Source organism: Lepidochelys kempii, chromosome 7 (assembly GCF_965140265.1).
Source record: "Lepidochelys kempii isolate rLepKem1 chromosome 7, rLepKem1.hap2, whole genome shotgun sequence".
Lineage (NCBI taxonomy): Eukaryota > Metazoa > Chordata > Testudines > Cheloniidae > Lepidochelys > Lepidochelys kempii.
In genome coordinates, this window is record NC_133262.1 from 67,740,746 (window position 1) to 67,763,753 (window position 23,008).

The window sequence follows — 23,008 nt, forward strand, 5'->3', positions numbered from 1 at the left end:
ATGGGAGGCAAATGACTTCAAACTTTTTTTTTTTAAAAAATCTGCTTTGCCTACCATGGTTTTACAGCTCAATTAGTCTTAACCTTTGCCTAGTAAAACCTTCCTCAGAATAGTCTGGGGAATAAATTTACCTTCACCTAATAAGCTCCTTGGCCTTCAGCCTTTAGAGTTTTAGTTGCTGCGAATGCCTCCATCTTTGGCCTTGGAATCAGTTCACCACAAAAAAGCCAAGGCAAGCAGTGTGAGGCTGTTATAATAATGTGACTGCACTTCCAGTTTGTTACCTCTTACTGTATCCAACATTCTAGCTTCAGATATGGATATGCCACTCGCATTTCAGGCAAAGGTAGGGATGTACTTGTATACCAAGTCAGAACACCCCTAGTTCTGTCAGACCAGTCTAGGAGTGTGTTAAGAAAATTCTGAACGGAAATCATAATTGAATACATGTCTCCACCAGTACACACTGGTGACAAGAGCTGAATTCTTAGGTAGAAAGGAGTAACAGCCACTTCCTGGACTTTGAGATTGTGGTAGTTGAGTTTGTCAGGTGTGATCTGGCCCAGGTAATAAGGAGAAAGGATCAGGCTGAAATTTTCAAAACTGCTGATGTCAAGGGATCTTTGAAAATCTCACCTTCCAAATGCACGTTTCGTCCACTGTGGGGTCTAGATTGCTTGTAAGATAAAGCTTTACAACTATGTCTGAAAAGCAATTCTTTTTATTAAAAAGCACAAACACAAAGTAATTGACTTCTCAGTGTTCTTCATCCCTCTTCAATCTCTAGAAATCCTACAAGGCGTATTAAAGTAACAAAGTGCAACTGTCTGAGACAACCATACTGTGGAATATTATTAAATTCTGTTCTCTTCCATTGTCCTGGTGCTCAGCTGGCATCTGTGGGGAGAAGGTTTGATGATATTTTTGGTGATATGAAGGCGAAATAGATACTTCACATGTGTGAGTTTTTTGACACTTTAAAGAACAAATAAGAGAGTGGCTCTGCTAAGTATGAGAGAGGCTCTACTGATTCATTGAGTCACAGAGGGGAGACCCCTGCAGTCTCTCTACAATTCTTGATAATTCAACAATTTCTTCCCTTTCCCCCACACCTCCCTAGTATATACTGTACCTTGTAAAATATAAATAACACTGTCTTCTTTCCTAATTCTACAAATCAGGTTACATCTGACTTCCATTTTATAGTCCCTCAAACGTTTTCATTTTTGGAAAAACGTGTAGCTAAGGTAGGGGAGAGCATTCAGTACTGATCAGTAACTGTGGTTAAAGGAGAGACAGCATGGTATAACGAATGGGCACTGGACTGGGATGCAGGAGCCCTTGGTCCTAAACCCAGCTCTTGATGTTGACCTGGAGACAGGTTTCTCAGGGGGGGCTGAGGCACTGGAATGAACTTTCACACGAACCAAGGTCCATCATAAACCTTGGGCTCCATGTGCCCGTGCAAGGCACACTTCTGCAACCTACCTTCTCAAAACACCCAGCCGTGTGTACATTAAATAACCAAAAACCTCACCAAAACAAAATCCTATATTCCAAGCACAGGTTTTTTTCCTTTGAAGAGTGAATGGGAGAGAGAACAAACTACATGTGACAAATATTAGTCACTTCACTTAATGCATGACTGGCAGGTACTCAGCTACTAAAGTGATGAGTTCTATGCAAAATCGTGTATTGCAGTGTCACCTTGTAGAAGTCACTTCACCTCTCTGGGCATGTTGGTTTGCAGATGCTCTGCATGCATGCATGCATTTGGTGTTCAAGCTCTGCATTTCAAAAGTAAACTCAAGCTACCAAAAATGTAATCTTTCCAGTGATTTTCAAAAGACTATATGTGGGGCTACAACTTGGGGGGGGGAGGGAAATGGACACTTTGGTGTAGCACAACAAAAACTATTGCTGACCTTCCTACAAACTATCCCTAGGAGATACTGACCATCAAAAATGTCCATGAGGGGGATTCCAGGAGCAATTGGGGCACTCCATGCTGTTTCACTGATGTCCTTCAGTAACGTCTTCACTTCTGACTCAAGATACTCGACTGTTTTTTCTACCTGCTAATAAAAACAGAGGCAGGGAAGTCAGGATAGGATGGAGGGGAAAGACTACCAAGCTTGCTGGTAAAATAGGTAACTGAGGGTCAGGACGTGAGCTACAACTGTGTTTAAGTCCTGTAGTCATCTAATCAGTTGAACTGCCTGTTGGTTTAATAACTTTTGTGTCATACTGACCTCTGGTGGCCATGAGAGATTAAACCTTCACACTTCATTAAATTTTTGTTTTTTACATGTAGCAGCTCAATAAACTGAGTTGTGTGTAATGTTGGCTCTTGGAGGACGGGTTAGAAAGGATGGGTGCTTTGCTGGCTCAAACAAACACAGGAAAACCCAACCAATGGAGAAGCTGGGTCAGAGGTGCCGGGGGGAGGGACTGCCTGTTAAGAACTGAGAAAAGGCAGATTAGGAGCCAGCACATGTGCTTATTGAAAACACTTGGTGCTGAACATAAAGCTTGTATTGCAGATGCTTCCTACACTATGGCAAGATCCTAAAGGGCCCAACTTGACTAGAAATCCATTCACTGCCTTTATTTGGGTTTTAAGCATCTGCAGTAGCCCAGCCTCCTCCTTCAGCCATGAAGTCTGCAAGGAACTTGTGTTAATGTTCTCTCACAGCTAATAATGATCTGATGTGACAGCTTTGGCTGGGCACTAGGAGCAATTAAATATCAGTGTTGTGAGCTACAATATGAACCCAGTCATAAGTTTGACACCTCAGCCAGCAGCACTGATGTGGACACACAGTCTTTTGCCATAGGCTTTTCTCCAGTCTAGCACCTGGAAATAGGTAATGGCCTTGTTAACCTTCCAGCCGTACTGCACAAGCAATCTTCTTCGCTGCGGACTTTTTGGGAAGAATGGGGGTGGGGGTTGAGAGTGGAAACTCTCTGGGTTTGAAGTTGAATTCGAGGGGTAGGGTGGACTAGTCCTGTCCTGGGACAATCCAATATTCAAAGAAATTCTGTTTGCAGCCTATATTTTGAAGCACTAAGAAGCTGGGATTGGCATGTTGAAGATAGATTTTTATAAAGGGTGAATGAGTGAACTTTTAGTAAATAGTTAATCAGGGGTTGAACCTAATAAGTTAATATGATCTTTAACCATGGATACAACAGGTGTGACCTGCCCTTTACAGGCCAGGAGGTGTGGGGCCAGCCCTTTTCTATTAGCAATGCCCTTCCATGCCACACCTGTGCAGGCTGTAGGATTTTTAAGAAGGGATGAAGCGAGCAGAGGTGGGCCTTATTAGAAAGCGCTATAGGGGTGTGGCTAGTTCCTGTAGTGAGCCCTGGAACAAAGGAACTAGCCATAGATGGTCATATGCCCCTCAGAAGAAGGTGTTTCAGATAAGTCATTGACCAGGCCAGGTTCCAGGAAGGCAGCCCTGGGGTCCAGTGTTCCTGTAGAGGACCACGGAGCTGAGGGAGAGGAAGAAGTGGTGAGTGACTTCTTCTGTTCCAGGGGAGATGTAGGCTCTCTGTGAGGGAAAATCCTGTGTAGCAGCGCTCTAGTAAGGAGGGAGAGAGACTTGATTTAAATCAGCTGAAGCCCAGGTGGGATGGAAGCCCATTTTGGTTTCTGTTGTGCTTGGATTCCCAGGAGGGAATAGCCCAGGGAATCGGTGCTCTAGTGAAGGCTCAGAAGAACAGGGTTGAGCCTGGGAGGGATAGAAGAATTGTGTAAATTTATGTAATGTAGGACTATTGGTGAAGGTGGTGATGATCCACTTGAAGGGCCAAGCCATGTGAATCCCTAGAAGAGATATACAAACCTGGGGTAGGAATGCTGCAGCGCCACCCTGTGCTATGAGGGGGTTCTCTGGAAGTAGGTCCCCAGTTTCAATAACGTATCTGAAACACCTTCTTTTGAGGGGCATATGACCATCTATGACCCATACTGCTCCAGTCTGTAACACGTTTGTAGTACTTAATGAAGAATTAAGTGCTATAAATGTACCCTTGATATAACACATGATGACTAAACCAACTAAACAACTGCATGGAAAGAGATGCCCCTTCTCTTTTCTCTCAGGTCCAGCCTAATCTCTATGGAAGCTCTGGTCCAGCAACCTACAGATGTACTATGGGTGAAATCCTGGCTCCTCTGAAGTCAGTGGCAAAATTCCTATTGACTTCAGTGGCACCAAGATTTTATCTCCTGCCTTTAAGCACTTAGTTCTGCTGCAGATAGGGCAAGAACACTGGCCTGGCTAAACTGAATCTGGGAAGGAAAAGTGCCTGAAAATGTGGCCTCTTGCCCCACCTTTTTGGTCAGCCTATTCGGATAAAGCTCTGGTTTGGGGCCAGGTGGCAGCAGTTCTTACCTCTTCGATCACATCTAAGCGCCTATGGATTGTGTTGTGTTCATTGCACCAATCGCTCCTTCCTGAACTTCCAGGTAGTATGCTGACAGGATCTGCGGCAGCTGTGGAAACCATTACAGTCATGTGACAGGGCTTTGCTACTGCTAACAGTTGATGACCTTTCATCAGGCAGCCCAGCTTGGAGCCCTAACGACTGAAGGGCTCTTGGGATGTTAAAGAGAATGCAATGAAACACCAACATAAGATTTTGAACCTGTGGTCCTAATAACTAAGCCCCCTAAACCAGTCCCTAAGGTGTTATGTTGTGGTACACACACTGGGGTTGTTGGGATCAAGCTGTACGCTTTTTGAGACCATTGATTTTCTTCCTTGACATGTAGCCCTTGTTATATGCATATTCTGTGCTTTCCATAACATTGCTGTATCTCTACTAATGTATATCCTGATGGTCAAAGAGGTGCAGCTGTCCTTCCACATGACTCTGTACTAGCCTTTCGCTAAAGGAAAGTGGTGTACCCTGGCCTGGAAGGGCACGCCCGTTTGCTTTACGCTGCTTGAAGGGATATAGCTATCTGTTTGGTGATGCCTGTTGCCATTGAACAAGTGTCTGTTGCTCTAGTTTCACAACAGGGAGGAGAAATAATCAAGACGTGTACAAATGATGTTTTGTTGACAAATGGTGTGTCTGTGGGGCTGTTTACAATGCGGTTAATCTTTGTTTATCTGCTTAGTAGTGCTGTTGATTGTTTGTTTGCATTGCTCTTCCTCCTGATTTACTCAGAGACTTGACTGAGGGCACTAATGAGCTCCTTTCACTTCATATTAGTGCACTTTTCATTTTCTTGTCTGTAGCCTCTGAGAGGACCATGGGTATGGGTTAGGAGTCTGCCAGCATTCATTCATTTAATGTAGCCATCTCATGATGAATTCGCTTTAATAATTCTTTCATGTCTGTTATGCACTACTGCATTAGGATTTTACACAAAGGCTTACAAAACCCTATCAGTTCTTAACAAAATTCATAACTAACGGTACCTCCAAAGACACAAGCATTTCAGCTGGGAATGCTGAATGTGAAAGGATAGGACGCAGGACAGTCCTGTGGAAAAGGGTGTGAGCTAAGAGACCAGTGTTCTATTTCCGGCTCTGCCACTGATCTGCTGTGAGCAAATTAATACACCCCACACATCTTGTCTATTTTTACTTTTAAGGTCTTTGGGATGGGATTGTCTCTGTGTTTGTACAGGACCCAGAGCAATGTGCGTCTCCTTTCCTTTGGTCTCACTTCTGTTGTTGGGTTCAGTGTGTGGGTGCTGGATGGCATTGGTAGACAGTGGTATGTGGGGTGTCAGAGTAAATGATCTAGGCATCCTTTCTGGCCTTAAACAAATAATAATGAGTTAATTTTAAGAACCTCCTATTAAAAAGATAACTGACAAACACTAAAGAAATAGATCATGCCCTTTTTAATAGCAGAATGTGTCACTGTTACAAGATGCTTCTTCACTAAGGCTCATGGAACTCATTGGGAGTTTTTTCTATCAATATCTATAAGTGCTGAGCCACCTTTTCCATCCCCACCTCCCACCACCCCCCGCTCTACTACAAACTGTGGAGAGGGGAAATGGGTACAAAATATACATTAGCTGATGAATATTCTATTGAATTTAAGTACAGTTATAAAGTGGCTAAGAGCCACAATTGTTGCACTAAAAGTTGTCCCTTGAACAGAATCTTAGAAATGTAGGGCTAGAAGTGACCTCAAGAGGTCAGCATGTCCAGCCCCCTGTGCTGTGGCAGGACCAAATAAACCTAGACCATCCCTGCAAGGTGTTTGTTCAACCTGTCTTTTAAAATCCTTCAGTGATGGGGATTCCATAACTTCCCTGGGAACCCTATTCCAGACTTTAATTACCTTCACCGTTTGAAAGTTTTTCATAATATCTAACCTAAATCTCCCTTGCGGCAGATTAAATCCATTACTTCTCTGGGTCCAGTGAAAGTAGGACAAGAACAATTGATTCTGTTCTCTTTATACATACCGCCCTTAACGTGTTTGAAGACTTATCAGCTTCCCCCCACCCCCAGTCATCTTTTCTCAAGACTAAACATACCCAGGTTTTTAACCTTTCTGCATAGGTCATAAATCTTTTATTTTATTGCTCTCCTCTGGACTCTCATTAATTTGACCACGTTTCCTAAAGTGTGGTGCCCAGAATTGGACCCATTACTCCAGCTGAGGCCTCATCAGTGTGGAGTAGAGTGGGACAATTACCTCCCACATCTTCCATATGACACCCCTGTTAACCTACCGCCAAATGATGATTGGATTTTTTTTTTTTTTTTGCAGCTGCATCACATTCTTGACTCATTCCACTTGAGATCCTCTATAACCCCCAGATCTTCTTAAGTACTACTACTGCCTAAAAGTTATTCTCTATTTCTGCAGTAGTGCATTTGATTTTTTTTCCTTCTTCCTAAGTGAAGTACTTTGCACTTGTCTTTACTGAGTTTCATCTTGTTGATTTCAGACCAATTCTCCAATTTGTCAAGATCATTTTGAATTCTAATCCTGTCCTCACAAGTGCTTGCAACCTTTCCAAGTTCAGTGTAATACGCAGATTTTATAAGCATACTCACCACTTTGTCCAAGTCATTAATGAAAATATTGAATAATACCACACTCAGGCCTGAACCCAGGCAAGACTCCACTAGATCCTCTCTCCCAAGTTGACAGTGAATCATTGATAACTATGCTGTGAGTACAGTCTTTCAACTAGCTGTGCACCCATCTTACAGGAATTTCATCTCGACCCCATTTCCCTTGTTTGCTTATAAAAATGTTATGTGGGCCTGTGTCAAAAACCCTTACTAGAATCCAGTTATATCACATTTACTGTGTCCCTGTTCCCTCCCCCCGCCTCCCACCCCGCTTTATTCACTAGGCTGGAGTGTCGCAGATAAAAGAAGACATTTTCTGAAGCTAGATTATTTTTTTTCTAATCTACAATGTGATTTGATCTTTATTTTAAAACGGGTTAGTCAATGCTTAAATAAATACCATTTCCAATCTTCTCTTTGAAGGTAGATTTTGATTTGTTTCAGTGAATTCACCAATAGGTGGCGCTGCTGGGACTGAATCCTACTACAGCAATATGCCAATTTAACTCTCAGCAAGGACTGCTGGAATTTGGCTTGTACATAGCTACTCAGTATTCTGCAAATGGATACAGAACACTACAGTCATCAATATTTTGTTGCTACTATTGATCTGGAAACATTTTTATGCTATCTTAAATACAAGTAAAAAGGAAGTCTGGCTATAAGAACTGACTGCATAGATCAGTTATGAAACAGTAATTTGTCATGACAGTTATGCAAGACTATCATAATGGGGTAAGCTCCATTCTACTGAGAGAGGCTAATAAAATCTCTCTCCCGCTCCAATATTTACAGATTTAAGACTGATCTGATTCAGCAGCATGCTGAGTTGCAGCCTTTCCTGTCTAGAAGACCTCGGTCAAGGAGAATTTCATGCGTACCTTGCCTGCTGCTATTCTTTTCAGAAGTTACATGTATGATTCTCAGATATGCAGTGTTCTCATTAGCAAAGTTGATTTATTAACAGAGCATAGCGGCAGGTCAGATGTGAAGGAAACAGTTTCTAATTCAGCTTGTTAAGAACTTCCCCAGGTTTAACCACAATGGGTAAATGCTGTAAAAGTAAAATGTGTGGTATTCATGAAAATGGAAAGGAACATTGACATCTATAACCTCTGATGCATACTGAATGCTCTTGTTCTGAGCTTAGTACAGCAAATATAGGAAGGTAACCCCGTGTAAAAATCCCACAATGGAATATTATTCTCTTTAGTGTTGAGTGCTGCGATAACTTAATGGTAGGTGGCTGGATCAGGAGGATATGGGAAGGTTTGAGTAGGGACCCAGCATCCAGTGTGTACATTTGTTAAAGTACCCTTTGGTCAGCTTTAAGTGCCAGATTCATTTAAGTTTGCTCGCTTTATGGAAACAGAATGCAAGGAAGTTAGTGTTTAGCCAATGCTGCCTTCTCTCATTATGATCCTTATAACGTTCATGTAGGTTATAGAAAACACAGGGCTCTATTGGCATGAATGGACACTGCTGGACACTTGTGCTGCTGGACACTGACTGTGATATTGGGGTTCTCTCTGCTTCTCTAATTCCTCCAACAGTCTGCAGTGCCTGGAACCACAAGATTTCCTTACATCTTGGCCCCGACTTAGGCCTTGCCTACGCTACAGGGAAAAGTCGATCTAAGATACGCAATTTGAGCGGCGTGAATAGTGTAACTCAAGTCGACATAGCTTAGATCTACTTACAGTGGGGTCCACACTACGCTATGTCAATGGGAGACGCTCTCCCATTGACTCCCCTTACTCTTTTTGATCCGGTGGAGTACAGGAGTCGATGGGAGAGCGATCCGTGGTCGCTTTAGCGGGTCTTCACTAGACTCAATGCATCAACTGCCACACGTTGATCCCCAGGTAAGTGTAGATAAGCTCTTGGCAGCCATGGAGAATTCTGCTGTCTACGATGTGGCAAAATGGGAGTTAGAAGCAGGGATGGTACAATTAGGCCTTCTTCAAAGAACCAGCTTTTGTCTTTACTTTGCCTTGTCTATCCGGGTGCCTGTGAGATTCTGTTCTATAGGCGGCACCTCAACATGACGCTGCTTGGCCTGAGTGCTGCTCTCAGCAGGTGAGCACTGGGAGGGGGCCGGGGGGAGGGGGCCAGGGCCAGGACGAGTCAGCAGTCCTCCCAAAGTAGGGCAGGTACATTTCACTGGGAGATCAAGTAAGAGGACAGTCAAAGAGCATAATACAAAGAGTGTCTCAAGATAGCTGGGTAAGAATTAAATCTAAAGGTGGTTCTGAAACTCTGACTCCTCTGGTGTGGTTTTTATGGAGCTTTTTCAGGAATAAGCTGTGGGTGGGGGAGAGTGCAACTGTAACAAGCTAAGACAAGCTAGGCCAAGAATAAGTCAGCTACAAGTCGTTCCTGTGTAGACAAAGCACACCTGAACAGTTCAGGTGTTCCCATGCACATGCTCTACTATTCTAGAAAAGTCACGTGAGAAAACTCTGATTAGAAGTGCAGTAGAATCTACGCACCCACTCTGAGTAAAATCTTGATGGGCAGTTTATAATAAAGAACTCGTGAAGGCCACCTGCTTTTGTACTGTGCTATGTAGAGTTTATACGCTATGACATAGATGACTACGTTTTCAAAAATAACACGTGATTTTTTTTATTTTGGGGGGGGTGCTCAATTTGATAACTTAATTTGATAGGCCTGGTTTTCAGAGGGTGAGAAAGTGTTTCAAATTAGGCACTCAATCACTAGTCAATCTTGGAAATTTAGGCATGTGTAGGATTGACGTCTGGCTGTCAGGCTATTCTCCAAGGGACAAAACTTTGACGTAACGATCTTGTCTTCCAAGCAGTTGTATTTACTTAACAGACTAGATCGCTCAGACGTTTTGCAATAATGTTTCAATCTGGAGGAAAAATCAGTCGTAGTGGGCCAAATTCCTCTCCAAACTTCAAGTCCAAGACCCCTGGGCTACAGTCTACTTTTTGCAAGTGAAATGCTAAGCAGACTCTTAAAACCCAAACTACTCACTCTGAAGGTTGACATCTTAATATTCAAACGGTTTTTAAAACTCTATGCTAAATAGGCTATTAATTAAGAAAGAGGGCTTATTCTTCAGAAAAATTAGCCTTTTTGCAGTAACAGGGTAACTACGTTCGTGTGTTATCAAGAGTTACTAACAATTTCTATGACCATTGTATATGCACTTGGAAACTTTAAAAGGCTGCTACATGCACTGTGCTGTCCTTTCCCCCTTTCCCTTTCTCTTGATTAAAAGTACTGAATTGTCTATGCCAATGAGTTGAATAACTTTAAATTCCTTGTGTGGTATAGCCCATAACGAATAGAGGGACCAGGAAATTGGTAAATCTCTTAATCAACGGCTAACAAAAATCTTTCATGGAAATGTAGGAAAGAAATGGAGTACTTTGGGATGGACTCTGATCTAGTCGGTCTTTTCCATCCCTAGAGGACAGGACTTCACCTTTTTATAGGGGATGGTTACAGTAATTAACTGTTAATTCATCTGAGTGATGTAGACAGAGCTCCAGGTGGTGGCCAATGTGAAGCACCAGGTTTGTGTGGTGTGGTTGCTGAAACACCAGCAGCCACATGTGCCTTGTTCACTGTTACTATAGCTGGGGGAGAACTGAACTGGTGTAAATGACTGCACTCGATGACAGAGAGAATCAGGCCCATAACTTTCAGTAATGGGTTGAATGTTTGCCATGTTGTACCAGTAAATGATAATGTGTACATTTGATATTGGGTTACACAGCGATTTTAGACATAATGTGGCTCATCAGCTGAAACTTTTTGCTTGATGACATGTAGGGAAGCTCTCACAGCTGTAGACCTCCATATGGGCCAGTCTAATCCCAGTTGTAACCATAATTTCTTGTAATTGCTTTCAAAAGCTGGCTGTGATATAGCAAACTAAACAACAACAACAAAATCTACTTGCACCCCTCTGTGGGTATGTCTTCGCTGCAGAGTTAACTCGTTATCTAAACTCAAGCTATTCCTTTGGAGTTAGCCTTGCTCCGGAGAGAACAGCCACACTGTGAAATAACATTTGAGCTGCTCACTCACCCATGTGTGGCACTAAGGCTTCTGGGGACATGTCCCATGGTTCTTTGCACTGCAGTAAATTGAGCTGCTCTATGAATTCTTTTCCAGCGAACTGTGGGAGACATTGTTTGTCCTTTCTGGGCAGATGGAGGGAATTGTGGGAAGGGATTAGAGGCCTACCACCACTCAAGCGGCGATAGCTTGTGTCCATGCTGCAGAGTGGTCATGTTAGCACTGACGAATTGTGCTAATCTGAGTTTTAGTCTTTACCACCGACACTTCAGCCATCTTGAGTTAAAAGCACCACCACACATGGCTTTTTGTGCTAGTTAAGGATAACACTCGAGTTACATCATGAGTTGACATTGCAGTGAGGACAAACCCCGTGTTACTCCCAAGATCATTGTTTCTTTAGGATGTCATGTTATTGGTTCACATCACAAGTAAAAGATCTTCCTAGTCTAGTCCTGAGAACATCTGTCCTTATTCTAACGCAAGCACAAACTGCAGCACACAGAGGCCTATGACCGTGTTATAGGTCAAGACTGATTTGTGTGCAGAAGACTAGTGGGAAGGGAAGTTTGTACAACTGCTGCCCACACTCAGGTGTAGATTTAGCCAACCTTGTTAACAGGACACTTCAATCAACATCTAATCCTTTAATAATCCGATGTACGAATGTATGTCAAAGCAGAATTTTCTCTGGTTTATCTTAAAATATAGCAGCCAGTTGCACTGTTGGACTGTAGCCAAGGGTGGAGTGGAGCTGTTCAAGTAAGAAAAATTCCACTGGGGATGAAGCGATTAAGATTAGTAATGTCATTGACTCCAATAAAAATATATGACATACAGAGCCCACTCTGATCCATGTAGTGATTATCTTCCAAACATGCCTTCCCTTAAATGTGTGCCTATTTGCATACATGCTCTCTGTGTGAGGTTCAATTCCAAATTCACAGAGGGCACTTATTGTTCCCCTGCCAGAAAGTGGAAAGCTTTAGATAATTTTATTTACTTGACAAAAACCCTGAACTTCATTATAATTTGATTTAGTATTAAGGATAAGCAAACTCAGCCTTAAAGTAGCTACATGGTGAAGACCTTTCTGATAGTAATTGGCTCTTCAGCCTAAAAGAAGGGATAATAAGGTCCCGTGGTTGGAAGCTGAAGCTAGACCAATTCAGACTAGAAATAAGTTTGTTTACACAGAGACAGTAAATAACGATTGGAACAACTTACTTAGGGATGTGGGGGATTCTCCATTACTTGTAGTCTTTACATGAAAACTGGATATCTTTCTAAAAATATATGCTTTCGCTCAACAGAAGTTATGGGCTTGCTGCAGAAATTACTAGGTGGGGTTCTGTGGCCTGTAAAGGTCAGGCTAAATAGTCAATAATGGTCTATTCTGACCTTCAAAGGGATGAATCCGCAACACTTGCAATGCTCCATTTCAACACCACTGTGGCTTTGAAATGTTACCGGGTTTGGGATCTGCTCAAGAAAGTGTGTGTGGGGAAGAGGGGGGAGAAAAGTGAGAGTTAAAAATCAAATTAAAGAGCAGACTGCAAGCTAAATGACAGACAAGTGAGACTAAAACAGGAACCAGATAACAAGTGTGAGAACTTGAAAATATCCAAAAGGTGGAAGGGAAGAGGGAATAATATAACAGGGGAGAGGAAGGGTGTAACTGATGCAGATAACAGCACGTGTGTGTGTGTGTGGTAGGGGGAGGGGTACAACTGAATGGAAGGATCCTTCTCGTCCTGATACATAGCAGAAGCGTCCCTTAATGACTATCTCCCTTGGGGTTGTGGGGAGGTTAGAATGGGTTTAGGAAAAGTTCATGGTGAACCAAAACAACAATTTGAGAGGCTTCTAGAAGCCCTGACCTCCCAAGGGCTTTGCCCTTCTCTGCTTAAATGATTCCATATCTAAATACAGTGTTGTGCTCCGCTTTAAAAAATGTATCTCACTTTAAACTCGAGCTTGTTAGCTTAGCAAATTATACACTTTACAAATGGGGACTGATGTGGTTAGCTGGAAGTTTAGTGAAAAATAGGCCCACTGCAAGCTTCAGATAGTTGATCCTGCTCTGCCCTGAGCCCCTGTTTGCCGTGCTTAATTTGGTAGACTATATATGGTGATTTTGTGATGTGGATCACTGCTCATTAGGGTCTTACCTATTGGCATCACTCACCTTCCATGAATCCCAAGTCTCCATTACGCTCACATCTCCAGAGCTAGAGGTACTGGATGAACTTGTATCACTAACTGGGTCTGCTACTATCCGCACACCCCCAACCGCCAGTGAAGATACAATGTTCAGCTATTGTATTTTAGGAATTTATATTGATGAGGCTCAGTGCAGTAATAAGTTACATGCAAAGATTGTTTTGAGCTTATGGTATATATTGTACATAGGCTGCGTGCTCCATTCCAGAGGTAGCGCAAGGATTTGCATATTTGTGCACAAATGTAACTTGATTCTCCTCCAACTTACAGTGCAGAACATTGCTGCAAATTCTATAAAGAGCAAGTGACCCAAATTTACAAATAAAGGTATGCAGTGCAGACTGGAGAGGAAGAATTTGCCCGTTAACTGTAAAAAGTTTTAAGGTAATCTCTAAGACTTCAATCTCCAGGGCTATTCATGCAGTACCTGCTATAAATGCTAAATGCCCTTCCTTGAAAAAGAGAAGTACCAAGAAAAGGAATTCCCATGCATTGTGTATCCAGATGAGTTAATAATAGAGGTAAAGTCAACATAAGAAATAGGCACACTACAAAACCAGTTCTTAGTTTTCCTTTTTGGCATCATTTCTGCCATTGTGTGCACATGTTTGACATTGTTTGGTGCTGCTGCGTATTTTGTTTGGAGGCAAAATCAGAAGCAACAGGGTCCGAGGATACTTTTTGCTCTCTGCACCCGTCCAGGAGATTGAAACCATTTAATCTGGATGCAGATTTTGCTGTTGTGATCCATGCCTTTGTCACCCCATGATGGAATTACTGCCATGCACTCCACCGGGGGCATCTACTTGCTTCTGTCTGAAGATTTATACTGATATAGAATGCAGTGGCCCATGCTTCAGTGACAGTATGTGTCACCGGTTCTCCATGATCTGCACTGGTTGTTTGTTTGTTTCTGGGTTCAGTGTAAGCTGTTGGCTTTGGTCTATAAAGCCCTACATGTCTTAGGGGCTTGCCTACTTAGTGGGGGTAATGCACTCTACAGAGGTGTGGTTTCTCAAGTGCACTAATGGTTTGCACACTAACTGGTCCATGCAGACCCTGCTGGTGTGCTTTAATATGGTGCTGTTTGAAATGCTTCTACATTAAAGTGCAGTGGGGAACCTTTAGGGCTTACTAGCACGGTCTACCCAGACCAATGAATGTGCAACACATTAGTGTGCTTTAGAAATCACCCTCCCCCACCTACCATATAGAGTGCATTAACCAACTGTGTAGAGAAGCCCTAGGATATTGGTACTTGAGAGACTAGCTTTTTCCTTGTTCTGTACAACAACAGTGATTTAAAAGAGGGGGCAGGCAGTACAACATTCTCTGTGACAGGTCCTCTGCCCTGGATTCTGGAACATGCGTCCCTTGGGTCCAAAATAACCCAAGACTATTGACCTCCAGGCCATGCCGCCAATCTGCTTGTGCAAATGGCTGCAGAGGTGGGCTTTGGGGGGAAAGCAGAAAGGGGAGGGGAGTTTGATGTTCCCTCAAATGGCTGAACTTTATTTGTTTTTTTAACGTACGGTATGGGTGCCTATCTCCTTGGAGAGGTGCTTTTTTTTTCACTTTTTATTTTTTTTATAAATATAATTTGTTTTAGAGACTGAGGCACTGTGTTCTATAGACTGCAGCTGGCACTTGTCCAAGGCAGCTGGCGGTGGGTAGCAGCATCTGTATGACTTCATCTGGAAGGGGAACAAGATGCATGCAGTGGTACTCGTACGACTATACATTAGAGTTTTTTAGAAGACCAATTAGATGTTTGAGGCACTCAGTCATTGGAGTGATCAGTACTGCTACAAAACATTAAGCTGGGGTGGGTGTCTGATGTCTTATTCCCTGGTTGGATGGTGAGAAAGGAAGACTCTCATTTTTGGTTGGACATTTTGAATCTTTAGAAGAAGTGTGAGTAACAATCTGATTTGCCCATGCCAGCACTTCCAAGGAAAGGAACCATGTTGCGCCACCCAGCAGAAATAGGATAAAACTACCTGTCTCCTTCAGCACATTGCTTCCCGAAAGCCAAAGACAACTTGAAGGGAGAAGACTGTGTGGTCCAGGGCTGGCCACCTTGGAGCCCTCCTGGTGACATCAAGTGCTTATCTTGGAGAGGCACTGTAGCAGGGTGCTGGTGCAAAAGCACCTAGTTAGCCCCTGCTCAGTCAGCTCCAATCAGAGGAAACAGATTGGGGCTGATGGAAAACGCCTGGTGCTGGCCTGAGGATTGGCAACACCTGCTGGCCTGACAAGCCAAGGGCTATAAAGGCTGGGAGGGAGCCAGAAGCTAGGGGGGCAGCCAGGGAGAAGTCAGTCAGGGAGGGAACTGGAGGCCTCCTAGCTGAAGGCTGACTCTGCCTGTAAAAGAGGTTGGATCATCTTGTAAAGCTTGTAAATAGATAGACGCTGGTGGTAGGATAACTGTCGGTAAATAAAGACACGGGTGTTGCGCAACCCTGAAGCCTCTCTGAGCCTTATTGGGGGCAGCAGGCGGGCCCCAGGAAGAGGGGTGGGTCATGGACCCTGTTACAGGCACGTTTAACTGTCTTCCTATTTTTCACCAATATGGGTTGCCCACTAGCACATTGGGAAAAGACTGTACTTGTGTCCATCCTTCACTCCACCTGATACAATAATGTAGCTGAAAACTGGTGACTGAGCAAAAATCTAATGGTAAGTAATATACAGACTTTTTCTGGAGTGATGACCCAAATCAGTTAATTGATCAGTTCCTGAAACAGAGTACCTAATTAGTAAGGAAATATATGCGCTCCTGTGTATGTTCTAAAGATTGTCAGAGTTACAGGGTGTGTCTTGTTTTGTAACCAGTTCCATTCGAGATTGCTGTAAAGTAGCTTTAAAACTAAATAAGGTACTGTTAACTAGGATTATAGAACAGTATACATGTCTACTGTAGTCAATGGTTTCACACAGCCTTTCAAGTCCTATGTGTATGTAGATATAAAATGAGTCCAAGGGTGCAAGCTTTTTTAACTGCACTCAGTCTGTAGGAGTGTTAATCAGATCGTAGGACTAATATCATTAATTAGGAAATAGGTAATGAGGGTTGACTCCCATAGATCCATTGGGATGGAAACTTTGGCGAACTGGCATGTGAGTAAGTGACCGAATTGTTTTGTGATCTATCTTTGATTTGTTTTTCCTATATTGTGTTAGCAACACCAGAGCTGATAACCAATTGACACAAGTGAGGCCCTGTTCTGAACAACAATTAGTCATAAAATCTAAAAGAAAGTCACCAATATAGTGGCTGAATATGAGTTATTTTTCTATTATGGTTACGTGCTTTGATCTGAAAACCTGAATGGTTAGATCAACCAATTTTCTCGTTTCTTAGCCAAATCCTAGTCCAGTACCATTTTTGACTTCTTATATCCTATATTATTATTATTTATTATTATTATTAGTTGCTGCTGTTAAGGATGTATAATAAAACTAAATTGATCTCTTGAATCCTGTTCTTTAGTTAAGCAATTGAATTTAAAAGAACCCCAAGAAAGAAGGTACACCTACTCCATTAGGCAGTTGCTTAACTAGGTTGGTTTTATACCATATCTTTCTTTACAGTAGATAAGGAGACCGAAATTGTCTCTTGGCCTAAGGAGACATATCTCTTAATCTGTATCTAGTACAGGTGTGGGCAAACTACGGCCTGTGGGCCGCATCTGGCCCGCAAACCATTTTAAGCTGTGTCAGGGGCCGCACCACGTGGCTCAGGCCGGGGCACTGTGTTGGGGGCCCAACCACGCAGCTCCTGGAAGCTGCGGCATGGCCCCGCTCCAGCTCCTACTCACTCCAATGGGAGCTGCAGGGGCCATGCCTGCAGATGGGGCAGCGTGCCAAGCCGCCTGGCTGTGCCTCTGCGTAGGAGTCAGAGAAGGGACATGTCACTGCTTCCGGGAGCTGCTTGAGGTAAGCGCCACTCAGAGCCAGCACCCCCTGAACCTCTCCCGACGCCCCTATCCCGGCCCTGATCCCTCTCCTGCTCTCCAAACCCCTCAATCTCAGCCTGGAGCACCCTCCTGCACCCCAAACCTCTTATCCCCTGCCCCAGCCCTGATCCTCCTCCCACTCTCCAAACCCCTTGGGCCCAGCCCAGAGCACCCTCCTACACCGCAAACTCCTCATCCCCAGCCCCACCCTAGTGCCCTCACACACACACCCCGCACCCCAACCCCAATTTTGTGAGCATTCATGGCCCGCCATACAATTTCTATTCCCCGATGTGGCCCTTGGGCCAAAAAGTTTGCCCACCTCTGATCTAGTAGATAGAAGAGTGAAAGCTGTTGTAGCTTCTCATGCCAGGAGTCTCTGGGGCTAACTTGTCAGCTCCATACTGAATGTAGTTTGTATGGGCTGTTTGTGAAAGTAGGTAGCTTGTTTCGGAAATAGGACAGTACAGTGGGAGTAAGTTATGTCTTTGCAGCCTCTCTGGAGATTTCCTTTTGTTTTATTTTTTTCCAGACTGTACTTAGCTACTCCTGAGAGCTTGCTGTAGATGGGAGACAGATTACATTTTCCTATCATTCTATGTGGTGTAAATATGGTATATTTAAGGCTCTACTTGAATTGCAGGATGATTGTCAAAAATTTGTGGCTGAATTGTAGACAAGCCATGGAAAATTGTGGAAAAGTAATACTAGACCTTATTTGCAGTAATAAAGTCCACTATTCCTTTTCTGCGATTTTCTGCTGCCTGGGGCTCCCACTGTCAAAAATGCTGTGGAAGCCTAATATTGCAGAATGTGCAATATTGCTAGTTAAGTAGGGCCTTGTATATATTCAATATCCAAGATTCGAGCATTTTAAACCCAATGCTTCCTTCAGCCAGAGCAGATCAACTACAGTTGTTTAAAAATACAGCTGAACAGCACAGGGTTTATAAATGCCACGTGACCCCTGGCTTTCTTGGGAGTTAAGATTGTTACATGTGGCGTTTATAAGCTCCATTTAATACTTGACTAGTTTACGAATTTAGTAATAAACTAAACTCCACTTAATGGAATGTAAAGTCTGGAACATGGACTTTTGAAGGGTTTATTAAATCTGGTAAAGAGCCTAATCCTACTTGGACCCCTTCTTCAGACCTCTGATTCTTCATACAACACACAGTCAACCTGTGGAATTCTTTGATAGGGAACGTTGTAAAGGCCAAGACTATAACAAGGTTCAAAAAAGAACTAGATAAGTTCATGGAGGTTAGGTCCATCAATGGCTATTAGCCAGGATGGGCAGGGATGCTCTGAAGTGGCCTACTCTCTGTTTGCCAGAAGCTGGGAATGGGTGATGGGGGATGGATTGCTTGAAGATAATCTGTTCTGTTCGTTCCCTCTGAAGCACCTGGCATTGGCCACTGTTGGAAAACAGGATACTGGGCTAGCTGGAACATTGGTCTGACCCAGTCTGGCTGTTCTTAAGTTCTTATGATCTTATTCTGCTCAGAGCCCTCCCTGTATCCAGACACACGCACACCCCTCTACTGTGCCACCTTCCTTTTCCCTCCCCCATCAGAGCTCCCAGATAACAATGCCTGTGTAACCTAAGTGCTTAATAGGAAGATATCTCTTAAAGAGATCTATGGGGGTAGGAATGAGTTGTCTGGTTCGTTGTGGTGTTTTTGTTTTTTTTTTTTAACAGGCCATGATTCTCTTTATTCTTCTGGAAAGGATAAAATTCCATGCAGAGTTAGAGGTTGAACAGTTAGAGAAAAGCTTTATACAGTACAAATAGTTCAAGCAATCTTTCCTAGAAATATGATTGCTTAATACTGTGTGTAGTCTCCAGGACCTCTATTGTATGAAAAGATAACAGCTTCCAAGTCTATATTGACCATTTGACTCCATTCTGGAAGTATTCAACGAGGTTACATATGTAGCCTTAGAACTTCATAAAAGGCACCTGGAGGGTTTTTTGTGTTGCATGTTCGTTGTTGCTAGGCAGATGCACAATTAGCTCTCCACACCCAGAAGTTTCTGGAATTGGGTGTGGTAGTTTTGGGTATGCTCAATAAGTTCCCTGTAGCTAGACTCAGACTCCATGAGGGCAAGCAGTCAGGGCAGCTGCTTTATAAATGCCATGTGCCCTGTGTGGGCTGGGAAAAGCTGAACCTAGGAGCAGAAAGCAGGCTGTTTTCCCCCAACTCTGAAGGGTTTTGCCACAGGTTTCTTTTATCTACATACTTAGTGAGCGGTTGGTTAATTAGTTAGCTGATTAGCTAACTGAGTGACTTCAGCAGAGGAAGAGTCTGCATGGATTTCCGTTGGAAGTTTCTACAAGCAAGAGGAAAGAAGACACTGTTGCAGTGCTTTAGACCCAGCAGACTGTATAGATGTTGGTGATAAAAGACTAACTCAGACTTGGGTGTGCTCAACCTTTGCTTTTGGGAACTCGGAGTTACTTCTCACTGCATTTCTGTGGAGACTGACCTATTTAGATTTAATTTTTGTCTGTGAAGATAATATATGTGGATTATAAAGTACCCATGTTATGTTGTAAAACTTAAGTTATTATTTATGTTGCTTTATCATTATAAGATTATGTAAAATTGCTACTAAATGAAATTAATTATTAAATTAAATTAATTATTCTTTTTGAATTTGATTGTGTAGACTCTATGCATTCATTGCTGAAAATCCTCAGTGACTGAATTCTGGGTCTCCATGTGCTTTGCTCTGGGAATTGGGTTTTTTTAGGCTGTAGGAGAAGGACAGTGAAGTAAACTCTAGCCCACCCAAAGGTTACCCCTGCATATGTTATTTGTGTATCAGCGCTTCTGGACTTGCATATGGAGATTAAATGTCCGTGACTGGGGGATGTGAACTAACTCACAACTGATTTATGACATGAGGGATAGAGAACAAAAATCTAGCTTACAGTGGAAACGCTCTTAAAATCTTAACAATGGATTTGCTTCTCCTGCTGAGTAATGTATTCAGTGGAGTGTAGACTCCTGGATGCAAAGCACATCACTGTGCAATTGTAAGATGCATGCAGCCAGACTTGGCAGGAATAGACTGATCTGAAGCCGTTTTTCCTCTCTCAAATGCTCAGGCATGCTGATCATCCAGGCATAGGCGCCGACTCCGTGGGTGCTCCGGGGCTGGAGCACCCACGGGGGAAAAATTAGCAGGTTCTCTGTACCCACTGGCAGCCAAGCTCCCCCCCCTTGCCTCCTTTTCCCCGCCTGAACGCGCCGTGTCCCCATTCCTCCCAGCACTTCCCGCCCCTGCACCGCATGACAGCTGTTTGGCAGCACTTAGGACTTTCTGGGAGGGAGGGGGAGGAGCAGAGATGTGGCACGCTCCGGGGGGGGAGGAGGTGGAGAAGGGGCAGGGCAGGGGCAGGGAGTTTGGGGAAGGGGTGCAAGGGGGATGGGGTGAGGGCGGTGCAGAGGTGGGAAGAGGCAGGGCAGGGGTGGGGGCCAGGGGCGGTGGGGGGAGGGGGTGTCGAGTACCCACCGGGCAGAGGGGAAGTCGGCACCTATGCATCCAAGTCTGGTTGCTGATCTAAGGGTTGTTCAGCACTGAGTTCAGAACAGCCCGCTGAGTACCTTTATAGAGCTGCCCAGATAGGGGTATCACGCTGGAGTACTTGAGTGAGCCAGTTGTTCTGAGGGGGCAGCCATTGCAGTGCACTGGGCGGCCTAGCACACCCCAGCAGCAGCAGAACCCCATCGAATAGCCCAGCACACCATAGTGAAGCACAGTGGAGGGAGTATGTGCATGTTAATCTAAGAGACTCCATGCCACCACTAGTCTTCATCAAGCTACTTGTCAGTAGAGCAGGGTGAGAATTTTTCAGAGACCCGTGACTTTGGTGGAAAATGCCAATTTGTGGAAATGTATTAGTTCAGACAAGACTTTCTCAGGTTGGGAGGGGAGAGAGAGGACCCAGAATACCCATAACCTGATGACTAGGGTACTCACTCCAGATGTGTAAGGCCCAGGTTCAGGCCCCTGCTCCCAATCGATACCTTGGTCTATTGGCTATTCTGAGGTGGTCTTGCTCATGTTTGTTTGGATCAGAATGAAAATAAAGTTCAACATTTCAGACTCTTTCATGAAACATAAATGCTGTTTTGCAGCCAGTCCTACTTGAAAGTCACAAAATGCAGGAAAGGGTAATGAGCTCGTATAAAGTGAAGGAAACCCATCTAGGCTGAAAGCTGGCATAATCTCTGAAAGATGTAGGCTTGTACAATAACAGTGAAGGTTGGCCTAGGTTTGGGAGGGGAAAGGTGCCACTAGTTTTTCAGGAACTGTTCTGGTTGTAAAGAAAACCTGCTAACTTGTCATAAAATCCAAAAAGTTAAGTGCTGTCAAGCAGTAAGAGGAGAGGAAAAAATGATTGGCTCTAGCTATTAGAAAACACATAAAACATTCAGCAATGCAAGATTTGTGGATACATGGGGACTATAACTCCTTGAACCAGCCAAATGGAAATTTTGATTGAGAATAGATTTTCCGTGCTCACTATAAAAGCAGCTGTAATTTTGTTAGAGGGTAGCCCAGAGCTAGATGTACTAGTAATAAAAATTAAACATAGATACCAGTGTGCTGTCTATGTGCTTATTCTAGGCTCATCTTCACCATGGTATCCACATGCTTAGAGCTATGTGCTTAGACAGCTCAGGAACAAGTAAAAGTCAATAACTACAAAAGCACCAGAAAGAGAATTTGTTATTACTAATGGAAAATTCAAAGTAGATTTCTTTCTGATCTCCTGGGACATTGATCTCCCATTGCCGATGTGGAGTTAGTTCAAGATGGTTTTGTATGTAGATTATTTTTAAGACTGCCACAGCTATCATTATAAACATGCAGGGCATTAGAAGCAGCATGAGGATGTGGTTCTAAACTTCGACAATAGCTCAGTGATATGTTTCATGAGTGATGAAACTTCTCCTATTGTGTAACATTTCTAACTAGAGCTGTAATGCTCACATGCATTTTAATAGCACAAAATATGAGCTTCTCCTATATAAAAAATACGTATGTAGTGCTTTACAAACACTACCTACGTCATCTTCACGTAAAATCCTTGTTGACTTGCTTTCAGCACCATACAAAGAAATTATCTACTTTTTTCCCCATGCAAACCCTTCACCCAATAAGTTAATTATCCTACAGTTTGTTCCTTGTAAGCTTGGAATCACTTACCTGAAAAATCTTGCTCCTGAAGCACTAAAATAAAAGCCAGAGCCCAAATGAACAGCATGGTTTCGAAGCCTCCAAGCTCTGTCTGGGGATGTTGCCTAGTCCGGGAGGAGAGGAGCAATGCAGAGTCCCTCCTCCGTTTACATAGCCTCCCAGTCCAGGCTTTTGTGCTGAGGTTTAGCCAGAGCGCTGGGAGGAAATACTCCAAAGCTGAGCCAAGATTTTTAAGCTGAGCTCTTTCCTTCCTCTTTTTAAAAACACCCCTCAAACGCCACAAAGGGTCCAGTTAACCAGGCAAGCTGGCTGCAGTCCAAGCCTCCAAAACTTTTAATTCTTGTATTTATTTATATTGAGCATGAATGGAATGTGTTGAAGAGCTTCGAACCCTGACCATAGGCAAATGGGGCAAGAAAAATAGGGGACTGCTCTGCCTGGGATCCTGAGACAGAAGTGGGCGTGTGCATGTTTATTCCTCCTTTAGGA

The 23,008-nt window shown here is 43.5% G+C and overlaps 1 protein-coding gene across 1 annotated transcript; it reads right to left on the reverse strand.

Annotated features, from left to right (window-relative positions):
• Positions 1–703: 703 nt before the first annotated feature.
• PLAC9 (placenta associated 9) lies at positions 704–22,757 on the reverse strand. Its single transcript, XM_073353241.1, has 4 exons — positions 22,529–22,757; positions 4,404–4,504; positions 1,958–2,078; positions 704–897 (listed from the first exon to the last, which is right to left on the reverse strand). The coding sequence occupies exons 1-4, from the start codon at positions 22,584–22,586 to the stop codon at positions 887–889; spliced, it is 291 nt and encodes a 96-aa protein (XP_073209342.1). The 5' UTR covers positions 22,587–22,757; the 3' UTR covers positions 704–886.
• Between the last annotated feature and the right edge of the window lie 251 nt (positions 22,758–23,008).

Bases quoted from the DNA above. Each gene is read 5' to 3' on its own strand.
- PLAC9 (XM_073353241.1), bottom strand. From the start codon at position 22,586: ATGCTGTTCATTTGGGCTCTGGCTTTTATTTTAGTGCTTCAGGAGCAA. The intron at 4,505-22,528 runs GTAAGTGATTCC...TGGTTTCCACAG, and splicing joins TCAGGAGCAAGATTTTTCAG to CTGCCGCAGATCCTGTCAGC. The intron at 2,079-4,403 runs GTAAGAACTGCT...TGTTTTTATTAG, and splicing joins GCTTAGATGTGATCGAAGAG to CAGGTAGAAAAAACAGTCGA.